This window comes from Aotus nancymaae, unplaced genomic scaffold (genome assembly GCF_030222135.1).
Source record: "Aotus nancymaae isolate 86718 unplaced genomic scaffold, 86718_ANA_hifiasm-v0.15.2.pri h1tg000030l, whole genome shotgun sequence".
Classification (NCBI taxonomy): domain Eukaryota; kingdom Metazoa; phylum Chordata; class Mammalia; order Primates; family Aotidae; genus Aotus; species Aotus nancymaae.
Window position 1 is genome coordinate 36,360,781 of NW_026988443.1, and position 24,760 is coordinate 36,385,540.

At 47.2% G+C, this 24,760-nt stretch overlaps 1 protein-coding gene across 1 annotated transcript in view; it reads left to right on the forward strand.

The window, feature by feature from the left end:
- PLCG2 (phospholipase C gamma 2) overlaps positions 1-24,760 on the forward strand; it is a 171,672-nt gene that overhangs the window by 115,666 nt on the left and 31,246 nt on the right. The window contains exons 14-21 of the mRNA XM_021671046.2: positions 3,300-3,404; positions 5,613-5,702; positions 6,327-6,502; positions 8,411-8,611; positions 10,126-10,245; positions 16,912-17,092; positions 18,631-18,702; positions 20,989-21,098. Coding sequence (XP_021526721.1) covers positions 3,300-3,404; positions 5,613-5,702; positions 6,327-6,502; positions 8,411-8,611; positions 10,126-10,245; positions 16,912-17,092; positions 18,631-18,702; positions 20,989-21,098 — 1,055 coding nt within the window. The remainder of the gene's footprint in view (positions 1-3,299; positions 3,405-5,612; positions 5,703-6,326; positions 6,503-8,410; positions 8,612-10,125; positions 10,246-16,911; positions 17,093-18,630; positions 18,703-20,988; positions 21,099-24,760) is intronic.

Genomic DNA, 24,760 nt, shown 5'->3' on the forward strand with positions numbered 1-24,760 from the left:
AATGGTGAAGGGGCTTTGTCCTTGTTTGTGTGGGAGAGACTGGGTCTCAGGCACATCTGAGTTCCAGCTCAGAGCACGGGAAGTCCAAGCGTGTCCAGAGCAAATGGTTTCTGGTAAGCAAGCACATGTCAGATGTCCCGTCCTTTTCTCTTCTGTTCTGTTCATGAGAACTTGGTCATGTTACCTGCAAGGGCAGTGGAACCTGAAGTCCTTGGCGGGGCAGCCTTTCATTGAAGGAGCGAGTGTGAATTTTGTTGACTTTCCACAAGCTCATGGGGAAGGATGAGCAGCTGTTTCCTAGGTATCTCAGTCCATTCAGGCAGCTATCACAAAATACCATGAGCTGGGTGACTTATAAACAACAGGAACTGATTTCTCACTGTTCTGGAGGCCGGAAGTTGAAGGTCAGGGTGTTGGTATGAGAGTCTTCTTCCAGGTTTTAGGAGGCTGACTTCTATTTGTGTCTTCATGTGGTGGAAGGGGTGAGGCAGCTCTCTGGGGTCTCTGTTATTTTAAAATTTTTATTAATAAACAACCATCTGGGACATGAAGATATCTGGAGCTTCTTTTATAAGGGCACCATTCTCCTTCATGAGGACTCTACCCTCATGCCTAATCACCTTCTGTATCATCTATTCTCACACTGCTAATAAAGACTTACCTGAGACTGGGTAATTTATAAAGGAAAGAGGCTTAATGGACTCACAGTTCCACATGGGGTGGCCTCACAGTCATGGCAGAAGACAAAGGAGGAGCAAAGTCACATCTTACATGGTGGCAGGAAAGAGAGCTTGTGCAGGGAAACTCCCATTTATAAAACCAGATCTCATTAGACTTGTTCACTATTACAAGAACAGCATGTGAAAGACCCGCCCCCATGATTCAGTTACCTCCCACCAGGTTCCTCCCATGACACGTGGGAATTATTGGAGCTCCAGTTCAAGATGAGATTTGGGTGGGGACACAGCCTAACCCTATCACCTTCCAAAGCCACCATCTCCAAATGCCATTACACTGGGGATTAGGTTTCAACATTATAAATATTTGGAGGACACTGACATTCAGACCATAGCAATAGGCAGAGAAGGCGGATATCCTCTGGGGTAATAACACACACAAGGGTGTGGTGGTGTCAACATGTGGCATGTACCCTAAATTGTCACTGGGCCACCAAGATGCATTGGGCACAATCCTTACGTTCCAGGAGGTCATGGTTTGGTAGGGAGACAAACCCATCCACAGAGAAACACCAAACAGTGCAAGGAGCTTTGGCCAAGCCCAACCAGAGGAGGGGATTTTGGTGCTCCTATGGGTAAGAGCACCAGTGCATGGGGAGTGTTTGACTAAGACCATGACCCTCAAGGTACAAATGTTTTCCGAAGTGGGAGATCAGCTGTCATCGTCTTAGTCTTGCAGATGGGAAGTGTGAGGCCTGGAGAAGTGCAGCCGCCTGTCTGGGGTCACAAGTTAACAAAATATCTGCAGCGCTGTTTGCACCCAGGCAGTTGTTTCAGGGATGCCAAGGGATGATTCCAGCATGGTGAAGGCAGGATAAAGGGTGGAGGGAGCTCAGCCATGGAGGGTCCATGGCTTCTCTGTCACCTGGTGGGTGAGTCTTCAGGGCAACCTGGTTGCATTTGCTCTTCCCTGCTCCCAGCTCGTTCCTTCTGTTTCCATTAGATGGTTTGCTCTATGTTCCCAGGGATTTTCAGCTCTTGTTCTGGGATGTGAAATACTGAAGGCCCCTTTTAGAGCACCCCGTTCCCCACTCCTGATACACTGTGGCTCACTTCTTTCTATTTCAAGAAATGGGGTGGAAATACTATTGGCCACACAGTCACTGTGTACCATGCACCAGGCTAGACACGGTCATGCATATCTTCTTATTCAGTCTTGTCACGACACTGCAGGATGAATAACCTCAGCCCTAACCCACTTTGCAGATGGGGACATTGAGGTTCAAAGGTTCAATAGCTCAGCCAGGGTCACACATTTAGTGTTTGCTGAGGAAATTATTCAAGGCCAAGGTGGTCTGCCCTCAAAGCCTGTTTTCCCACGCCTTTATCGTGCTGCCATTCACAAGAGGACACTGAGGTCCTGCCTCACTGTTGACACTTACCTTTCATGTTCTTTGACTTATGGGATCCCACAGGGTCTGTCACATTCCCATTTTACGAGACAGATGACTGAGACTCTGATGATGACTCAGCCAAGGTCACATGACCAGTAAGGTAATAGGCCCTGAATTCAAATCTGGATCTGACTCTCATCCTGAGCTTCTTCACCAGGTTACATGACCCTCAACTTACAGACTCTTGGCTGAGTGGGAGACCAGTTATCGTTGCTGTCTTAATCTTGCAGATAAGAAGTCTGAGGATCAGAGAAGTGCAGCCACTTGCCCGGGGTCACCCAGCTGGTAGAATAGCTGCAGTGCTGTTTGCACCCAGGCCACCTTAGTCTAATTTCCAGTGGGTCCCGCTTGTTCCCTCTGGACTGCAGCCTGCCTTTCCCCCGTGTGCTGGGGAAGGCTGGGCACATGGGGTGTCATTTATTCACTGGGTGTCTACCGAGCACTTACTGTCTGCTAAGTGCTCTTCTAGCACAGGAGACTCAACTGCAAGCAAAACAGCATCCCTTCCCTCATGGGGCTTATATTCTAGCAGGGAAGACAGAAGACAAACACGTGGTGTGTGTAGGGCTAGGAATGGGATGCATAAAGCAGGCCTGGGGCTAGAGAGTGGCAGGGCAGGAAGGGGAGTGTGGGCTATTTTTATTTATTTTGTTTTATTTTTATGTATTTTACTTTATTTTATTGGGACAGAGTCATGCTCTGTCACCCAGGCTGGAGTGCAGTGGTGCGGTCTCAGCTCTCTGCAACCTCCACCTCCCAGGTTCAAGCGATCTTCCTGTTTCAGCCTCCCAAGTAGCTGGGATTACAGGCATGTGCTAGCATGCTCAGCTAATTTTTGTAGTTTTGTAGGGACGGGGTTTTGCCATGTTGGCCAGGCTGGTCTCAAACTCCTGAGCTCAAGTAATCTGTCTGCTTCAGCCTCTCAAAGTGCTGGGATTATAGGTGTGAGCCACTTGGACCCAGCCAGTATGGGCTATTTTTAGATCAAGCTGTAAGGAAAGCTCTTTTTTCTTGTTCAAGGTAACCTGGAGGGCAGAGCTGAACAGACTGAGTGGGAGGCCAGGCAGTGCAAAGGCCCTGGGTGGGAAGAGGCTGATGAAAGCTGTTGACTCCAAGATCTAAACTTGGGTCTCTGTGGAGACAGCCTGTGTGTATGTTTTCCCCTTAGCATAAGAAGCTGGGCCCCCGAGGTGACGTGGATGTCAACGTGGAGGACAAGAAGGATGAGCACAAGCAACAGGGAGAGCTGTACATGTGGGATTCCATCGACCAGGTGGGCCTCGGTCCCTTCTCGCAGCCACTGTGGCCACCCCACTTGCAGCTGCTTCTTGGAGCCCTGCTGGGAGCTCTGAGAATATGCCTGCCTTACTCGCATTTTCAGTCAAGTAAGTTTTTGCCATGCAAATTTACTTTCCTACTTAAATTTTATTTATTTGTTTTGTGGGACAGGGTCTCACTCTGTCGCCCAGGCTGGAGGGCAGTGGTGTGATCACGGCTCACTGCAGCCTTGACCTCCTAGGCTCAAGCGATCCTCCCGCCTCAGCCTCCCTGAGTCACTGGGACAGCAGGTGCACACCACCGGTGGCCCAGGCTAGTGTTTTGTATTTTTGCAGAGATAAGATTTAGTCACGTTGCCTAGGCTGATTTCAAACTCCTGGGCTCAAGCGATCCCCCCACCTTGGCCTCCCAAAGTGCTGAGATTATAGGCGTGAGCCGGTAAGCCTGGCCGACATTATTTTCCTTTTCCATTTTTTTTTTGGAGCCGGAGTCTCACTCTGCTGCCCAGGCTAAAGTGCAGTGGCCCAATCTCAGTTCACTGCACCCTCCACTTTCCAGGTTCATGCGATTCTCCTGCCTCAGCCTCCCGAGTAGCTGGGACTACAGGTGTCCACCACCACGCCAGGCTAATTTTTTATTTTTAGTAGAGACAGGCTTTCACCGTGTTAGCCAGGATGGTCTTGATCTCTTGACCTCGTGATCTCCCTGCCTTGGCCTCCCACAGCGTTGGGATTACAGGCATGAGCCACCATGCCTGGCCTTCCTTTTGCATTTTTAATGTTTTATTTTGAAATAATTTTAGGTTCAATGTAATATGTTTATGTACACACACAAATAGTACGGGATACTCCCATCTACCCTTACCCAGCTTCTCCAAATATTATTATTAACATCCTACATAACCATAGCATAATCAGTACAGTCAGGAAACTGACATTGGTAGAATACTAATAACTAGTTTATAGACTTTAGTGTCCACTTGGGCTTGTTTTCTGGTCTGGGATCCAGTACCTGGTGCTTCTGTACGTTTAGTTTGTCCTGACTACCTTGTGTCCCCCATTCCAGGGTTGTTCCACCAGAAACCTTATTTTTCAGGCTATAATGCTGCTTCTACCCCTTTACCTATTGTGTATATCCATTTTCAGTGTATTTTTACTTGTCTGTTCTTATATCCTAGATACCATTATATCAACGGCAATATTTATTATTTATTTATTTATTTTAGATAGTCTTGCTCCATTGCTTCGGTTACAGTGCAGTGGTAAAATCTCAGCTCACTGCAAACTCCACCTACCAGGTTCAAGTGATTCTTGTGCCTCAGCTTCCTGAGTAGCCAGGACCACAGGTGTGCACCACCACACCCTGCTCATTTTTATAGTCTTAGTAGAGATGGTGTCTCACCATGTTGGCCAGACTGGTCTCGAACTCCTGATCTCAAGTGATCTGCCCACCTTGGCCTCCCAAAATGTTGGAATTACCGGTGTGGGCCACCATGCCTGGCCAAAAAAAAAAACCAAAAATCCAAAGAATTAAGTTGGGCCAGGCGTGGTAGCTCATGCCTGTAATCCTAGCACTTTGGGAGGCTAAGGCGGGCAGATCACAAGGTCAGGAGATCGAGACCATCCTGGCCAACATGGTGAAACTCTGTCTCTAATAAAAATACAAAAATTAGCTGGGCATGATGGTGCACACCTGTAATCCCAGCTACTTGGGAGGTTGAGGCAGGAGAATTGCTTGAACCCGGGAGGCAGAGGTTTCAGTGAGCCAAGATATCACACCACTGCACTCCAGCCTCGTGACAGAGTGAAACTCCATCTCAAAAAAAAATAATAATAAAATAAAAAGGAATTAAGTCACAAGTAAATGTTGAAGGTAAGGTTTCTAGCAAACTGGCCAGAAAATTCTGAAAGTCTCAAAAGGTAGATGGAATAGAAAAGAAAGTGATGAGGAGTTGTACCTACCTTAGACACGTGGATTTTAAAAGTCCAAAAAAAATACTGAAAGGAGTTCAAAACAAACACATCAGTGTTTTAAAGAAATGCCTTGAAGGGAATTGAATTCAGTGAAGTCACCACAAATGTCTATGGAACCGTGAAAAGCACATCCACAGTAGATGCTGGGGTGATGCCCTGCAGGGCTCCTGGGCTCCAGAGTTGATGAGGTAGAGACTTTGGGGGGCACTAATACCAGTTTTGCTTTCTAGAAATGGACTCGGCACTACTGCGCCATCGCCGACGCCAAGCTGTCCTTCAGTGATGACATTGAACAGACTGTGGAGGAGGAAGTGCCCCAGGTAGGGCGAGACCCTAGCCACATAGGGAGGAGGTCCCCAGGGGCCCCCAAGGACCAGCCAGCCCCTGGGACCTCCTTCCCATGTGGCTTCTCTGGCCAGCTGCAAGAAGATTCTCACCTGAAGATGCTGCTGCTACTCTGGGTACCATGGCCTGGCTAGCTTGTTTCTGATTGGCTGGCTTCACTAGGTACTTTAACCAATGATGTTCAAGATGCTTTCCTACTCTCTGAAGTGCCTGATTGGCCTTAGATGGAGGCTGGTGTTCTGGGTTGGTCCCAGATTTCCTGTTCCCCTCTTCTCCAGCTGTGGTCATCTTTCCCACTGTTTCTTTCTGTAGCCCCCAGGGCATCATGGCTGTCAGACTTCCAAAGACAGAATGGAGGGCAGTGCTGGAAACCCCTCACTCCATGTCTCAGAATGCCAGGAGGCCACCATAAATGAGGGCTCTCAGGAGTGGGGAGGCAAATGGAGGAGGATAGTGGGTGCTGTTTTCCCGGACTCCTTTGAGTGAGGACTGGCTGAGCTGGCCTCTCTATGTTATCGGGTGCCCTGGGTCAGGGTGAGGCAGAGCTGCTGGGGTTTGGTCCAAGGCTTTCAGAAACCCCTCCTTTCTTTGTGGCCCAGGATATACCCCCAACAGAGCTGCATTTTGGGGAGAAATGGTTCCACAAGAAGGTGGAGAAGAGGACGAGTGCTGAGAAGTTGCTGCAGGAATACTGCATGGAGACAGGGGGCAAGGATGGCACCTTCCTGGTTCGGGAGAGCGAGACCTTCCCCAATGACTACACTCTGTCCTTCTGGTAACGTCCCTGACCCAGGGAACACCTGCCTTCTCCTCTGCACTGGCCAGATGAGGTGGGGTGGTGAGTGGTTCTAGCTCAGGCAGGAATCGTAGGCTGAAACCCAAAACCCAGCCTTCATTTGTTGGGCTCTTCTAGGCCGGGAGAAGGATGAGCTGGGTGTGACTCATCTGAGCACAGTAATCCAGATTAATGAGATTTCAGAGCAATACTTTTAAAAATCAAAAGGAATGCAAAAAGTCTCTAGTGAGCAAAATATCAACATTTTAAACAAAGACAACACTTGACCCTACTCTTAGATGATGAGGCCTCACTCGCCTCCCCGATCCTGGCCCTGGAGTGGGTCTGGTGGTTCTAGATGATTCAGCCAAACTCCTAGCATCTCTGTCTCCTCTGTAAAAGGGGAACTCGAGGGCTGTTTTTACGAAGCTGTCATAGGCTGTGATGAGCTTGTGCGTTCATTCGTCCACTCACTCATCTATGTCTCTGTGCGTTAAAAGACACTTCTTGAAGGCGTACTCTGTGCTAGGCGCGGTACTTACGACTGACAGACAATGTTTTTGTCCTCCTGGACATTAGAATCTCTTTTGAGGGAGATGGGCAATGAGAAAGTAGTCAAACAAATGATATGCAAGTATAGTTGTGATGTATATGTTGCAGTGAAACAAGGCAACATAAAGGGACATCCCTCCCTTTAGTTTAATGTGAGTTGGGGGGATTTGTGAAAGTCTGTGAGAGAAGGCTGTGGTGCCATGATGTGAGGAATGGTCAGAAAAACCTTCCTGAAATAAGACAAGACCTGAAGGAGGGAAATTATAATATTGTCACTTAAAAAAATTGTGATAGGGTCTTGCTCTGTTGCCTAGGTGTAGTACAGTGGTGTGATCTCAGCTCACTGAAGCCTCAAACTCCTGGGCTCAAGCAGTCCTCCTACCTCAGCCTCCTAAGTAGCTGGGACTACAGGCACATGCCACTACACCTGGATAATTTTTAAATTTTTTTGTAGAGCTGGAGTCTCACTGTGTTGCCCAGGCTGGTTTCGAACTCAGCTCAAGCAATCCTCTGGTCTCGGCCTTCTAAAGTGCTAGGATTACAGCTGTAAGCCGGTGCACTTGGCTGAAAATTAGAATACTAATGACATGCAAATACTAGTGGTAGTGGACACCGAAATGATGCTTACTGTGTGCAGGGCAGCATTCTGGACAGTGTGTATATGTGGTCTCGTTTACTCTTCAGGATGCCTCTTTGGGGTGGACACTGTTACTGTCCCTGTCAGACCTGTAGGGTAATAATAACACCACGGCTCAGACAGGATGGGTGACCTGCTCCAGGACACTTAGCTCATACGTGGCAGAGCTGGGATTTGAATCCAGGCGTCCTGGCTCTAGAAAAGTAGTAGATTAAAGGGGGTGTAGGGGATGGGGGAAGTAGGTAGAATGTTCTGGAATCCAGGCTCAGGGTGTAGGCCCTGTGTCTTATTATTATTATTATTATTTTTGAGATGGAGTTTTGCTGTGTTTCCCAGGCTGGAGTGCAGTGATGATATCTTGGGTCATTGCAACCTCCACCTCCCAGGTATAAGCGATTCTCCTGCCTCAGCCTCCCTAGTAGCTGGGATTACAGGCAAGTGCCACCATGCTCGGCTGATTTTTGTATTTTTAGTAGAGATGAGATGTCACTGTGTTGGCCAGCTGGTCTTGAACTCCTGACCTCAGGTAATCCACCCATCTTGGCCTCCCAAGGTGCTGGGATTACAGGCGTGAGCCACTGTGCTGGGGCTCCTGTGTCTGCTCTGGGAGCAGAGGGAAGGTTGTGTGGTTGCATGTGATGTCTCCGCCTCCGAGGCCCTGGCTGCGGCAGTGGCCTTGGCTGTGCTCTCCCAGCACTGACGGCACCCTCTCTCTGCAGGCGGTCAGGCCGGGTCCAGCACTGCCGGATACGCTCCACCATGGAGAATGGGACCCTGAAGTACTACCTGACTGACAACCTCACCTTCAGCAGCATCTACGCCCTCATCCAGCACTACCGCGAGACGCACCTGCGCTGCACCGAATTCGAGCTGCGGCTCACGGACCCAGTGCCCAACCCCAACCCCCACGAGTCCAAGCCGTACGTGTCTGAGGGTGGAGCGGGAGGCAGGTGGTGGTCGGGTTATTTCTGCCAGGTGGAGAAGCTGGCCTGGTGATTCTGTCCTGAAGAAGCTGTCCTAGCCAGACCCCCAGGACACTCTTGCTCCAGCCCACCAGGGTCTCAAAATCACCAAGGTGGCCAGTTTCCAAATTCCTGGCACCGTGACCCGTGTCCTTTTCTCTTTTCTTTCTTTCTTTCCCTCTCCTCTCTCCTTTCCCTTTCTTCTGCTTTATCTTCATAGCCCTGAAGCTTTGGGCTTTGATTTCCAGAGGGTCATTCTGACCAGGGATATGCTCCTACCTTTCAGAGCTCTTTTCTGTTTGTTCTGCAAGTGAACAAGGGAACAGTAATTGTAAAGGTCTCCCTTTGATTTTTTAATCTAGTGAAATGAGTATCAGGGTAGGCTTTGCAAAGGGTCAACACATTCTGGGAATTAAAAAAACAAACTTAAGCAGAAAGCTGCTAGAATGTACATTTCTGTGGAGGCCGTACTACTTACAACAACTTTTTTTCACTTTTTCTGTCCAATTTTCCTATGGATTGCCTTTTAAAACAACCCAAAACCCTCTGAAACTCCTGCTGTGCTCTCTGCCTCCGATTTCCTGAGACACATGGCAATAACTGTGCTTCCCTGGGAGCCTGGCGTTTCAGTTTTGGGCTGCTTGGGTGGATGAAGATAAATCAATTTTCTGAGACTCGGCGGTGCTGTGTTGCCCAGGCTGGAGTGCAGTGGAACAGGCAAGGATCACTGCAGCCTCGAACTCCTGGGCTCAAGCGATCTTCCTACCTTAGCCTCCTGAGTTTCTGAGACTACAGGTGTGTGCCACCATACCCAGCTAATTATTTAATTTTATTGTTTATTTATTTTGAGACCGAGTCTTGTTCCGTCTCCAAGGCTGGAGTGCAGTGGCACAATCTCGGTCACTGCAACCTTTACCTCCCAGGTTCAAGTGATTCTTGCGCCTCAGCCTCCCAGGTAGCTGGGATTACAGGCGCATGACACCAGGCCTGGCTAATTTTTGTATTTTTAGTAGAGACGGGGTTTTACCATGTTGGTCAGACTGCTCTCGAACTCCTGACTTCAAGCAACCTGTCTGCCTTGGCCTCCCAAAGTGCTGGGATTATAGGCGTGATCCACTGCGCCTGGCCTGTTTTATCTTTTATAGAGATGGTGTCTCATTGTGCTGGCCAGGCTGGTCCCATACTCCTGACCCCAAGTGATCCTCCGGCCTCAGCCTCCCAAAGTGCTAATATTTCAGATGTGAACCACTGTGCTTGGCCCAGTGTATTATTTTGGTCTTGAAACAGACCCACTGTGTCTCCCACTGTTCTCTTCACAAATTGCTCTTTTCTGAGGTGTCTTTGGCTGGGGAAGCCCACTATGTGATTTCCATGGTAGTTGTCACTGGCGCCATTATGTTGTCCTCCGCGGGTGGCCCACTGACTGCCCAGAGACCGCTCACCTGGCCGTTTTCCCTGGCCCTGTGCTGCAGGTGGTACTATGACAGCCTGAGTCGCGGGGAGGCAGAGGACATGCTGATGAGGATCCCCCGGGATGGAGCCTTCCTGATCCGGAAGCGAGAGGGCAGCGACTCCTACGCCATCACCTTCAGGTGGGTGCAGGGGTGGAGGCACACGCCCTCCAGAGGGGCTTGGCAAGGATAGGTGCGGAGAGCCAAGGGGGAGCTTCGGGTGGAGGCTCACCTGTAATGTCTCCGCCCCTGAGCATCAGCGACAGTGACAACCACCACCACAGCAAAAGCCACTGTGAGAATGTGCGCTCCAGCGTGCCAGGCACAGTCTGCGTTCTCCAGGGCAGCGTGTTCTATAGTAACTCACTTTGGCTTGCAGTAACTCTGTGGGGTTGACGTGACCATGACCCGTATTTCTCAGAGGAGGAAACTGAGGCACACCAAGATTAAATAACTTGCTGAAGCATGTAGCCAGTGATTGCTGGCGCTGGGATCTGAGCCTGTACAGCCCAGGCCTGTGATGACACAGATCTGGTTTCCTGCTATCTGCAGCTGCTGCCCAACCTCCTCAAGGCCTGTGATTCTCTAATTTTACCCCAAAACACCAGATTTCCCCACTTCCATGAATGACAAGGAGCAGGGTAGTGACTCAGACTCCGTATATCCTACTGTCCCTCCATCTCCCCAACCCCAGGATTTCCCTTGTGTATTCTTATGGTGGTAACAGTCTGCCATATATTGAGTTCCTCGCTGTGTTCTAGACACTGGGCTGCCTTCAAGGCCTCATCTGATGGAATCCTTTGCTACAACCTGTGAGAGGTAGGTCTAGTTATTACAAGTGAGGAAATAGGCCTAGAGAAGTTAAGTGACCTGGCTGGAGTCACACAGCCTCATGGTCAACTGAGTCTGAGGTTCAGACTCCAAAGCCTAAGCTCTTCACTCCAGAGTCTCCAGCCAGAGGCCTGGGGGCCGAATCAGGCCTGCGGACGTCTTTTGTATGCTGATGTGAAAAATGGAGCAATTTCACTGAAAAACAAGATTGCTTCTTGTGAAAAACAGGAGGCAGTGGATGCTCTGGGCCTGTGTTTCGTGGTGGCGCCAGCCGCATGGCAGCTGCTGTGGGGTGTGTGGTGTGCCCCTCCCCACTCCTCTCTCCGTTCTCTCTGCCCTAGCCCCATCCCCTGGTGACCCTGCCAGGCAGCACCTGGACGTCTGGATTTTCCTTCCTCCTTGCCTGGACCACTATGCCTGAGTCACCTCCCTGGGGACCGTGGTGATGGTCATTATCACTGCAGTTTACTGAAGACCTACTGTGTGCTAGCTCCAGCCAGAGAGCAGCCTCCCACCCGCATGGCTCTTCTTTACTCTGTGTTCCCAAGAGGGTGACCTGCGCTTCTCAGAATTGGTGCCTCTGCCCTTTGCTCTTTTCCTTTGCCTCATCAGCCTGGTTGGGGATCAGGTGTGTTCAGTCCACTGCGCACGGATTAAAGGCCTGCTGTATACCCCAGGCTGGGTGTTGGCACTCCCACTGTGCTGTCATTCTGTGCAGTGATAGCAACTAAACTCAACTGGCTCAAACAAAAATGGTGGGGACTTGTTGGCTGCAAAGTGAGATGCCCAAGAGCTGAGGCAGCTCTGACACCCCCAGATTTGGGCCTCACCTGATGGGGGTCAGGGTGGTACCTATGGCATTATTCTCCATCAGCTTCCTTCTCAGGTGGCTATACCTTGGGCCGCCAGGACAGTGTCCGGCAGAAAGGATGGCCCCCTCCCTGAGCCAGGTGCCGTGACTCTGACTAGCCATCTGGGGATGTGGTTGGGGTCACTTCAATGGGATCAGGTGAATAAAAAGGTAGGGTGGGTCCTCAGGGTGATTGCCTGACTTATGTACACACCCCATTCACTTTGTGAGCCTATCTTCCTCATGAGATTAGAGGTGTCTTGAGAATGGAAGTTTTTATTTTGTAGGAATTAATAGATGTTTGGTGAGCACCTACTGTGTGATGGGCCCTATACTGGGCTCCAGAAATGCAGGAGTGATAAAAACAGTCCAATCCTTGCTCTCTCAGACTAATGATCTGGCAGGAATGAGAGACATCACCTTACGCCAAGTGTGTCTTGCTTTGGACCTGTTCCTGCTTATGTAACATTGGCTGGGATGTAGTTGGTGGTTGGTGAACTCTGACTTAATGAATCAATCAGCAAGGATGGCATCTCCCCTCACCCCACTGTCAGGGAAGCTCAGCCCTCACAGTGTTTCTCTAAGAGGAGGGCATGAGGACTTTCCTGTTTTGGGATGTTGAGCTTCCCTGGTCTCTATCCACTTCATGTCTATGTCATTGTAACAATAAAAAATACCATCCCCGTCCCTGCCCCAGGAAACACACTTTTTCAAACGCTCTCTGTTCAGGATGTGGGTTGAGGCATCACTGTCTTTTATTGAGAAGCACTGAGGAGATTTGCGCATATGAGGAAATCAGTGTAATATTTCGTGGTAAGTGCTACAAACGGAAGCTCAGGCAGGGTGGCAGAGAGTGAGTAGGAGGTCTCCAGGGGAACAAATGGGGAATTTGTACCAGGCAGTGGGGGAACATAAGTCTGGAGGAACTTCTCCTCCTTGACCCCTGTATATTTGTAGAGCACCTTTCCTGTGCCAGGCACTGATCTGGGCTCTGGGGATGTATACTGAATTTCTGGATAGATTTTCCCAGTAGAAGAGAAACACCTGCTTTCAATTCCTCAAATGAAGTGTTGAAGTGGTTGCCCGGTTGTGATTGGTGGAAAGCATCTCTTGGGCAGGATGAGGGGCTTCTCAGCTCAGACCTGAGGCCCTGGCACCATGGCATCCACGCTCCAGGAGGTTGGAAGATGCAACTCCTATTCCAGCCCTGTTCCCATCTCCCCTTTTGATTCTCTCTTCTCCCAGGGAAGTTAGTTGTGGCTTGATTTTAGTTATGTTTTCCAAATCATTCACTTACTGAGTCCTGCCTGAGTGCCAGACACAAAGCTGAAGGCTTACCCCGAATCACTGAATGGATGATGGTCCTAATGTTCCCCATGCAACAGGGGTTGTGGATCCCCGATGCTGTGGATTGGGAAACTGAGGCTTAGGGGTTCTCTGAGGAAGGAGCTGGAACCTGACCCCAGCTCTCTACCTCGGCACCGAGCTCTCGCCCTGAGGAGCTTTTATAAAAAGTTTAAAAATTAATTTTCAATTACATGAATATCGTAGGAAGATACTCTATAAAAAATTAAGACACTACAGTCAAGGCTGAAGCCCCCTGTGGTCCTTCTAATCTTAATAGAGATGTCCCGGTAGAAAGCACAGTTTTCAAATTGGTGTCTCCATCTGGACATTTAAAAAATACATACATATTTATACACGTCTGTACTTATGGAAAATAGATAGTGCCATTTTGTGTGTGGGTATTTTTGTTCTATTTTTTAAAAAATACAAATGGGAGCATTCGCAGGTTTTCTACTCAGCAGTGTTTCTTTTCTTTCCTCTGTTTTGTTTTTAGAAGGAATAAATATTTAATAAAATACTGCTGCAAATAAACCACTGAAGGAAAAGTCTTCTAGCATTTTGTTTTTACAGGACTTTTTGAAGAAATGGCTTAAAAGAATATATTTTTTTCAAAAGATTGGAAATCCTTTTAAAAAAGAAAAAATCTTTAAACAATAAAAGAGTCTCTACAGTGCAAAAAATTTCTTTTATTTTTTCTCCTGCCATGCAAAATTGTAAAGAGTAGTATGCCCATAGAAACTATGCCTTTAGGTGTTTTTCCTAATTTATTTATTTGACAAATAAAAGTTGTATATATGTATTATGTCTATGTATACATATTTTAAAGTATGTATACATGTTGAAATGGCTAAATTGAGATAATAACGTATGCACTACCTCACATATTTAACCATTTTTTTTTGCGTGTGGTGAGACTTAAAGTCTACCCTCAGCAATTTTCAAGAATACAGGACATTGTTTTTTTTTTTGAGACAGAGTCTTGCTCTGTCACCCAGCCTGGAGTGTACTGGTGTGATCTCAGATCTCGGCTCACTGTAACCTCCACCTCTGGGTTCAAGCGATTCTCCTGCCTCAGCCTCTTGAGTATCTGGGATTACAGGCACATGCCACCATGCCTGGATAATTTTTGTATTTTTAGTAAAGATGGGGTTTCACGATGTTGGCTGGGCTATTATAGAACTCCTGACCTCAGATGATCCACCTGACTCGGCCTCTGATAGTGCTGGGATTACAGGCATGAGCCACCGAGCCTGGCTAGGACCTTGTTATTGACTATAGCTCCTACGCTATAGCACAGATCTCTTGAACTTACTCCTCTTGTCTAACTGAAATTTTGTGCCCTTTGACCAACATATCCCCAACACTCCCTCCCTCCCCCTGCCCCGGACCCTGGTAACCACCCTTCTACTCTCTACTTCTGTGAGGTTAAATCTTTTTAGATTTCACATATGAGATCATGTAGTCTTTGTTTTTCGGTGCCTGGCTTATTTCACTCAGCACAGTGTCCTCCAGTTTCATCCACGTTGTTGCAAATGACAGGCTTTCCTTCTTTTCTAAAGGTGAATGGTATTCCATTATGTAAATGCACCACATTTTCTTTATCCATTTATCTGTTGGTGGGCAGGTTGATTCTACATCTTGGCTATGGTGAATGGTGCTGTGAACATGGGGTGCCGCTCTCTCTTTGACATATTGATTTCATTTTCTTTGGATGGATGCCCAGAAGTGGGATGGCTGGATCACATGGCGTTCTGTTTATAATTTTTTGAGGAAACTCTACTGTTTTCCTTAATGGCTATGCTAATCTACAGCCCCACCAACCAGGTGCAGGGGTCCCCTCGTCTCCACATCCTCACCAGCACTTCTCTTTTAGCTAATAGCCATTTTACCAGGTGTGAGGTGACATCTCATGGTGGTTTTAATTTGCATTTCTCTGATGATTAGTGATGTTGAACATTCTTTATATATCTGTTGGCTATTTACATATCTTCTTTTGAGAAATGTGTATTCATATCCTTTGTCCATTTTTTTTTTTTTTTTTGAAATAGGGTCTTAGTTTGTCACTCAGGCTGGAGTACAGTGGCATGATCTTGGCTCACTGCAACCTCTGCCTCTGGGGTTCAAGTGCTCCTCATCCCTCAGCCTCCCCAGTAGCTGAGATTACAGACACCTGCCACCATGCCCAGCTAATTTTTTATTTTTAGTAGAGACAGTGTTTCACCATGTTGGCCAGGCTGGTCTCAAACTCCTGACCTCAAGTAATCTGCCTGCTTCGGCCTGCCAAAGTGCTGGGATTACAGGTGTGAGCCACCGCGCCCGGCCTTTGTCCATTTTTAAATTGGTTAATTTCTTTTATTACTTTTGAGTTGTTAGAGTTCCTTACATATTTTAGATGTTGACCTCTTGTCAAATGTTCAGTTTGCAGATATTTTTCCCTTTCTGTAGGTTGTTCCTTTACTCTGTTGATTCTTTCCTTGGCTATGCAGAAGCCTTTTAGTCTGATAGAATCCCACTTATCCACTTTTATTTTTATTGCCTGTGTTTTTGGGGTCATATCTGGAAAATCATTGTCCAGACCCATGTTACACAGTTTTTACTCTCAGTTTTCTTCTAGTAGTTTTACAGTTTCAGGTCTTATGTTTAGTCTTTAATCCATTTTGAGCTGCTTTTTTTGTTTATGGTGTGAGATAAGGGTCCAGTTTTCTTCTTTTGAAACTTATTATTTCTATATAGGAATTTCTTTTGAAATTCCTTTACATTTTTAAAATCTAGGTTTCCCAACCCTATTTATTTAACAGCCTGTCATTTCCCCCTGGTTTGTTCCAGACATCTTTATTGAGAATCTGTTGACGGTAAATGCGTGGATTTATTTCTGGGGTCTCTATTCTGTTCTACTGGTCTTTGTGTCTCTTTTTAGCCACTGTCATACTATTTTAATTACTATAGCTTTGTAGTATATTCTGAAGTAAGGTAGTATGCTATCTCCATCTTTGTTATTTTTTGCTCAGAATTTCTTTGACTATTTGGGGTAGACTTTTTTTTTAAAAAAAGACCCGCTTAGCTGTAAAGTTAGGGTCAAAATATATTTTTCCAGATGTTTTTGTCTTGCTGAAAAAAGCTAATAAAACTAAGGAGGCTCTTCTGTTTTGGATTTTTTCTGCTTCATGTTTTAAACAGATGAAGGAATGAAAGACTTGTCTCTTTTTTGAAAAAAAAAAGTTGTCATTTTGCTGGTTGAGTCATTGAAGGCAAGATTTAAGAATTTGTCGGGGAAGATTGGCAAACATTTTCTGTAAAGGACAAAAGAGTGAATATTTTAGGTTTTACTGGCCATATGGTCTCTGTTGCAGCTATGCAACTCTGCTGTTACAGTATGAAAACAGCCCCAGACAATGTATATACAAATGAACTGTAGTTGTGTTTCAATAAAGCTTTATTTATTAAAGGTGGTGGGCCAGATTTGGGCTACTCCTGATCTAGTTCCCTAAGATGGTCCTAAAGTCAAGTCCTGTAGTTGGGGAGGAGGGGAAGGGTAAGAGGAGCTGTTGAGTCACTCAGCAATATTTCTTCTGAGATACAGATTCTTCTAGATCTGTTTTGAAAATACCCACATCATTGTTTTTAATTGCCATGTATTCCATAGGAGGACTACACCCTGTTTCTGTACCCACTTCTCTAAGGCTGGATAACTATGTTGTATCTAATCAGTGGGGTTTGTATAAAAATTGTTTGGCCACCAGGATCTTGACATGTCAACCCCTGTGTTCTTCCTGATCCAGGGCTAGGGGCAAGGTGAAGCACTGTCGCATCAACCGGGACGGCCGGCACTTTGTGCTGGGAACCTCTGCCTATTTTGAGAGCCTGGTGGAGCTCGTCAGTTACTATGAGAAGCATTCACTCTACCGGAAGATGAGACTGCGCTACCCCGTGACCCCCGAGCTCCTGGAGCGCTACAATATGGTAGGTGGTTGACTCCCTTGTGATTTGGTGGGATTTCTTGTCTGAGGTTGTAGCTCATCCGTTCCTGAATTCAGCAAACCTCTGAGTATTCACCATGTGTCTAATACTGCTGAGGTCCTGGGGATACAAACCGAACACAACACATAAAGACCCTGCCCTTGTGCTGCTTATAGTGTAGTGCTGGGGAGATGCAACAAATGAGGTTTAAAATATGCATAGCCTGTGTCAAGATGGTGATGAGTGCTAAGGAGAAAAACACTGGGCAGGTGGATAAGGGGATACAGAGTGATGGGGAAGGGATTGCAGTTTTCAGAGGGTGGTCTAGGAAGATGTCACTGAGAAGGAGTGAGCCATGTGGGTAACTTCAGGAGGAAGAGAGGATAGCATGTGCAAAGGTCCTGAGGTAGGAGCCTGCCTGGAGGCACCAAGAAGCAGGGAGCATGGCCGGAATTGAGCAAGCCTGGGTGGGGGTAGAGCTAAATGAAAATGGGGGTTCACAGGGGACTGGATCATGCAGGGCTCAGAGGCCATTATAAGGCCCTGGCTTTTTCTCTGAGTCATTGGACAGTTCTGGGTGCAGAAGAGACCTAACATGATTACTGTGTCTCCATTCCTACCACACAGATCATGAATTTATTGAAAAGAGGTTTATGTCATCCTGACCATGTGCCAAGAACTGTTCTAGATACTGGGAGTACTGTGGAATAAAATCTGCCTTTGGGAAATATAGGTTCTGGAGAGGAGAGACAGATAGTATACATAATGAAGATGTTTTCAGGTAGCATGAAGTATAATAAAGCAAAGAAAACAGGATGGTGTGAAAAGGGGTGGGTACTGCCTTAGACTGTGCGGGTGGTGATCGGAGAAGGCCACCTTAAAAGGGGAGAAATGTGAGCTGAAACATGGAAGACAGTGGTGAATGGACTTGGGGGAGAAGTGAAGGAAGGGGTGGCTCTAGGTAGAGGAGTGGCCACACCACAAGCCCTAAGGTGACGTGAGGAACAAAAAGAAGAGTTAGAGAGGAACAGAGAGGTGCTGGGGGTGGATCTTGGCCGTGGTGTGCTAGTAAATGTTTAAACAACTCTGAGGGGGAAAGCAGTGGTTTGTAGCATTTGCCAATTTCCATGGTGTAAATACTTACATGGTGGTCAGTTTCAATTTGCTGATGTGCTGCCATCAAACCTTAAATGTGGAGTCAGGAAGCGATGTATGCAGTGGGCTTTTGCGAGCTGGGAGCTCACTCCAGCACACCACTGGATCTTAGGATTTGTGTTTTTACAAGGGAACATGGTGCCTGGCACACAGCAGGCCAGGCCAGGCCAGGGCCTCTCTGATTTTGGGTTAGTTTCCAAGTCTGAAGACCTTCTGTATAGCTTTTTCCTGTGTCTACTCATGGGCCACAAGAAAATTCTATGACATTTCAACTCTTCTATCAAAGGATGGGTAACCATAAGGAAACCTAGAACCCGTGTAATATGTAAGGGCTATTCCAGGAGCGTGGATTATTACATTTCTTTCTTTCTTTTTTTTTTTTCCAGGAAAGAGATATAAACTCCCTTTATGACGTCAGCAGAATGTATGTGGATCCCAGTGAAATCAATCCGTCCATGGTACAGTGCTGAACCTCCAGCTCACATGATTTCTGAGTCACTAGGCTGACGTGGATTCCATCTTGTTCTCCTGGCAGTTATAACAGGGCAAGGGAAGATTCTGGAAAACCTGGCCAAAATAATTTTTTTTTTTTTTTTAGAAGAAACGATGATTGACAGTATGAAGTCTAGTTTCAGGGAAAAGGTTAATAGAATTCCATCCAAATGCAACAGTGTTTTGCTAAAATTCTGAGGTTTGATGAACCACCTCTGGGCCAAAATGGCTTCTAATTAAAAGTCTTTCAAATGCTCACTGATGGAGCCCGTGGTGTTTATAAATTCCATTTGGTTCGCTGACCTCCTTGCAGTGCAAATAGTGCAAAGGCTATCTCATATTCCCACCCCAACTCTGTCATGTGATTTCATGCAGGTAGGGATGGATTTTACTTTGAGCCCTCGGCTCCTCCTTGCCACGGTTTCATCTCAGATTTAGTTTGAACCGGGAGAGGAAGAACGGTGGCGAATTTTCTGTTTGGGGGTCACGTGGCACACGATTAGTGTACAGCGCTCGCTTAGGAAGGGGCCCTGCTTGTGGGCTCTGTTGAAATCCAGAGATGACTTTGTTTTTTAAAAATTTATAATCCTTGGCCAATGTAGATCTCTTTCAGAAAGAAATGAAATCTTGAAAAATTGTAGGCAAATTCAGCTGTATATGAAATGCATTAAGAGACCTTAGCAGCAAAAATTTTGTTAGAAGTGAAGGATGTTCTGGTGATGAGAACAGTCACCCCTCTAACTGATGAGTGTTCGATTCTGTGGCCTTGGAGCCTGGCTCTGGCCCTTACATCCACCCTTGAAGCAGGATACGCAGGTAGAGGCTGCTCTGTCTGCAGGAGGGAGAGAGAAAGGAAGGGCTCTGCTTAGCCTCCAGCCTCCAGCTGCAGATCCCTGTGGCAGAGCTTCTAGAACCCACATTGCTTCTTATGAAACATCCTGAACTATGGCAATAACTCACATTGATAGATGTAGTTCTGGGCTCAGCTACTTAAAACAGCTGAGATGTGGGGCAAGTTACTTTCCTTCTCTGCATCTCAGTTTTTTCATCATCTGTAAAATGGGGATAATCATGTAACTACCTACCTGTTATGGTGGTTGTAGGGATTAAACGAGACACCCTGAGGCTCGGAACGATGCTTTGACCTATACTATAGTTAGCACTTAAGAATCGCAAGCTCCTGTCAGTTATATCGTTATACACACGATCTCATGTGATAGTTTAACAATCCTGTGAAATATATAAAAATTTACTTCCCATTTCACAGATTGGGGAGCTGAGGATCAGAGTCTCAACCTTATGTAACCATTCAAGGGCAGAGCAATGGTTTGAACCTACATGTCTGACTTTGTAGCCTGTGTTCTGAGGAACAGTTTTACTGGATTCCCTGTGAAATTCCTGTTCCCATTTCCTTTGGGTGGCAGAAGAAGGAAGCCGCTGATCTAAACAGGTTTGACAGCGTCAGAGGTTTTCCCACTAATATTTGCTTGCCATCTGGGTGTTCATTTACGCCTGCCAGGCAGAAGGCATGAAAGCAAATTCATTGAATAAAATTTCTATACCGAGGAAGTTCTTACTTAGTTATGACAGCAGAGACCACCTTTTGATGAATTTCATAGAGGAGAGCCTGAGTTATTCTTGCAAAATGTCAGCGGCCTGCAAGAGTATAGATAGGGGACCGCTGACCTACATAAAAAGAGCAGTGAGGCCCTCAGGACAGGCAGGAAGAATGGGGTTGCCCTTGAACTTCTGGGAGGCTTGATGAGCACAGGCACTGTGATGAAGGTCTTGGCTTAATCTAAAAGGCATTTCCTTTCTTTGTTGAAGAAATTGAGGAATATTGGGTCACTGAAATACAGGGGCACTCCCACCCTAAGCCTAACCTTAAACCCTAACCCCTAACCCCATCCCCATCCCTAAACTATATTCCTAACCCTAGCCCTAAACCCTGACTCCTAACCCCTGTGCCAAAACCCTAAACCCTAACCCATAACCCTTAGCCCCTAACCCTAGCCCTAACCCTAACCCAGATACCCTTAGCTCTGACCAGGCCAGACTTTCTTCACTCCCTGGTGACTTTCTGGGGCCTTGGATCCTTTGCAATACCAGTCCCTCTCCAGCAGATGACTTTGTAATCTTGGCCTGAAGCCTCCTGCTCCCCAGTGAGAAGAACCGAATGATGCCCAGAATGCAGCCGCCTCCCTCTCCTCCTGTCCCTGGCCTGACGTTTTCCTTCTTGTTTTCCCTGAAAGCCTCAGAGAACTGTGAAAGCTCTGTATGACTACAAAGCCAAGCGAAGCGATGAGCTGAGCTTCTGCCGTGGCGCCCTCATCCACAACGTCTCCAAGGAGCCTGGGGGCTGGTAAGGCTGAGTAGAGGCTGGGCTGCTTGGTGGGCGGGCTTGACTTGTCCCTTCTTGGTGATGAGACTTAGGTGCTGGCCGAGTCTGACCCCCCTGCCCCGCCTTTGTCTGCCATTCTGGGCTGGCTTTGACCTCTTGTGTTAAGTCCCTTTTTAGGAAGGTGGCTTCGTGCTTGCTCTATTTGAGAAAATGGATAAACAACAATATTAACAGTTATCAATATGTCATATCATATATTGTATATTATTACAATTACAACAGCAGCTACCATTATTGAAGTCTTACTAGGTGGCAAGCTGTCTGCTAATTGCTATCAACCAAATCTTCATTACTCTCTGTGGTTAGGACTATGATTATTCCCACTTTAACGATGTGGCGAATGAGACTTTCCAAGTCACACAGCTACTAAATAGTGCAGGGCGTTTTCAGTACACAAGACAGTGTGTTATTTCCAGTTCTAATTCTTATGCTATTGCATAGTCACGTGCTGTATACAATGGCCGCATCCTGAATTGAAGACAATACGTTTTTAGGGCAAAGGTACCTGGATGTGCTAGGGTTTAGTTACCACTTCCCTTTCTTACCTTGGAAGAAAAATTCACTGCCTACTGACAGGTTTCTGGGCAAGTGGTTTCGTGAGGTGACTTCTGTCTGAGAACAGTAAGAACTTGCTCGTAATAGTGAGCACTAGTTTAAGCACCTCGTAGATGGGCATTTCTGCCTTTCACAAGATAACTAGACCTGACTTGGAAATCTGAATGGCAGCTTACACGGAGTGCTTCTATGTGTCAAGCTCTGTTTTAAGCACTTCATTTGAAATAACTCTCTGAATCCACATGACGACTGTAAAAGGTTGGTTCTGTTGTTACCTGCATTTTACAGATGAGGAAACTGAAGCCCTGAGAAGTGCAGCCACTCGTCCAGGGCCACACAGGCTGAGATTTGAACCCCCAGGCCTTCTGGCTCCAAAGCCTACACTCGTAACCTCATTCACCTGCTAAGTCCTTCCCTGTCCTCTTGCAAGATGCCTTAATCCAGGGATTGTCAAAGTTTTTCTAAAAATCTGGAGAACCTCATTGCAAACCAGTTCATACGTAGATTCCCCAGAATTAAAGATGCAGCCAAGTTATCTTTTGAGCTGGAGTGGGGGCTGGAGCTGCCCTGTTTGGCCTCCCGGCTGGCCTCGCTATCCCTACTGCAGCCCTGATGCTTCCCCTTGCAGGCTCCCAGACCCAGTTCGGCAACCATGGTGTCCATCAGCGTCTCCCAGTTCAGCTGCTTGGCTTTGCCGAGGTCCCTCCACTCGAAGTGGCACAGTCAGAGTTGAGGTCTTCCAGGGACACTGGCACTCCCTCATGGTGCTCCTGTCCCTGCCTTGGCCAATGTCCTGGTGCTCACTGGGTGGGTGACTAACATTTTTGGAGTTGTGGATGGAGCCCAGGTGACTGCTCCAAATCACAGTTTTCCATTCTGTGGAGACAGCCTCATGCCTTTCCATGCCTCTGATAGGCAGTTCTCCAAATTTCGAAGGCTGTAATCTTGAGGTGAGTTAAGAGGAGTTCTTTGGCAAGGGACTGTGGGCAAACTGTCCTGTGGCCATGGTCATTTCTTTCTCTCTCTGATGGCAGAAGTGCTATTGAGGGGGCTGCCTGTGTGAAACGGCCGTTTTTTTTTCCTTTGAGATGAAGTCTCCCTCTGTCGCCCAGGCTGGAGTGCAGTGGTGCATTCTCAGCTCACTGCAAACTCCGCCTCCCAGGTTCAAGCAATTCTCCTGTCTTATCCTTCTGAGTAGCTAGGATTACAGGCATGTAATTTGTAGCCTGTGTTCTGAGGAACAGTTTTACTGGATTCCCTGTGAAATTCCTGTTCCCATTTCCTTTGGGTGGCAGAAGAAGGAAGCCGCTGATCTAAACAGGTTTGACAGCATCAGAGGTTTTCCCACTAATATTTGCTTGCCATCTGGGTGTTCATTTACGCCCAGCTAATTTTTGTATTTTTTAGCAGAGATGGGGTTTCACCATGTTGGCCAGGCTGGTCTCAAACTCCTGACCTCATGATCCACCCACCTCGGCCTCCCTAAGTGCTGGGATTACAGGCTTGACCCACCATGCCCAGCCTGAAATGGCTTTTTTTTTTGCATATTCCCAAACTGGTTCCCCTGTAGCTAGGGGACCACACAACTTTTGTCTGAACCGGGATGCTACTGAGTGTCAAAGGAATGTAAACTGCTCAGTCCTGGATGAATGGTACATATGATCACCCTAAATATAGCCAGCTTTTGCCAGAAGTGGGTCTAGAGTAATGGTGTGGAGGGCATGAAAAGGGCTTACAACCTGCAGTCCTGTGTCTCCGCTACGTGAACTGGTGGCATCAGTCCTCATTCTGCTTATTCAGACCAAAAATATTAAAGTTCTTCTTACCACCATGAAGCACAGACTTGATCAAGATCCAGAAAGGTCACCCAGGTGTGGTGGCTCCCACCTGTAACCCCAGCACTTTGGGAGGCCAAGGCAGGAGGATCACTTGAGGTCAGGAGTTTGAGACCAACCTGGCCAACATGGTGAAACCCTGTCTCTACTAAAAATACAAATGTTAGGCAGACGTGGTGGTGCATGCCTGTAATCCCAGCTACTTGGGAGGCTGAGGCAGGAGAATTGCTTGAACCCAGGAGGCGGAGGTTGCAGTGAGCTGAGATCATGCCATGCACTCCAGCCTGGGGGATAGAATGAGACTCAGTTTAAAAAGAAAAATAAAAATCCAGAAAGATCTCATATAGTGGGGAAGACAGATGTATAATTACACATTAAGTATAAGGTGTAGCTGCTCAGATGACTGTCGGGATAGGAGGCCAGGGGACCACAGAGGAAGAGTGCTCAGCCTAGGTGGCAGTCAGGGAAGACTTCCTGGAAGAGGAAATGCCCAAACTGAGTCTTAAATTAGTGGAGGGAAGCTGGGTACCAAGGGCGTGGACTAAGACGTGGAAGCTAGGTAACGTGGCAGGGGCATGATGGGGACAACGGGTCATCTGGAATCAATGTCATGGAGAGTTAGGAGGTGAGGTCTGGGAGTCCTGGGGTCAGACTGTGCTGGGCTGTGGTTGCTATGCTGAAGAGTCTGGGCTGGATTCTAGAGGCCCTGGGGAGCCATCACGTGGTGTGGTAAGAGGTGCATTTTGGAGAGTCTGTGGCTGCAGAAAGTGGCTCGTGAGATGCGCAGGTCGAAGGAGGAGGTTCGCGTGTCTGGGCGTGGACTTGCGGTGCTCACCACAATCTTAGAGGTGTTCACCGTCTGGTAGGGTCCAGGAACATTCACAGATGGATTATGTCACATGTCGTTAGTGCTGTTACAAAGATAGGGAACAGTGTTTTAGCTGAATAATAGTAAGAGCTAACACTAGTGAGTACTTACTGTGTGCTAGGTAGGTGCTGTCCCAAGCACTCAGCTTATGTTAATTTAGAGAGACCTAATAAAACTTTCCGAGGGAAGCGCTCGTGTTTCACCATTTTGTGGATGGAGAGTCGGAGGCACAGAAAGCCTCCACAGTCCGTGATAGGGCTGGAATTTAATTTCAGGCTATCTGGCTCTAGAACCACCTTTTCTCAAAATTATTCCCTGAGATGGGGTTGAGCTTTTGTCTTGTGTGGTCTCTGACTTCCACTTAA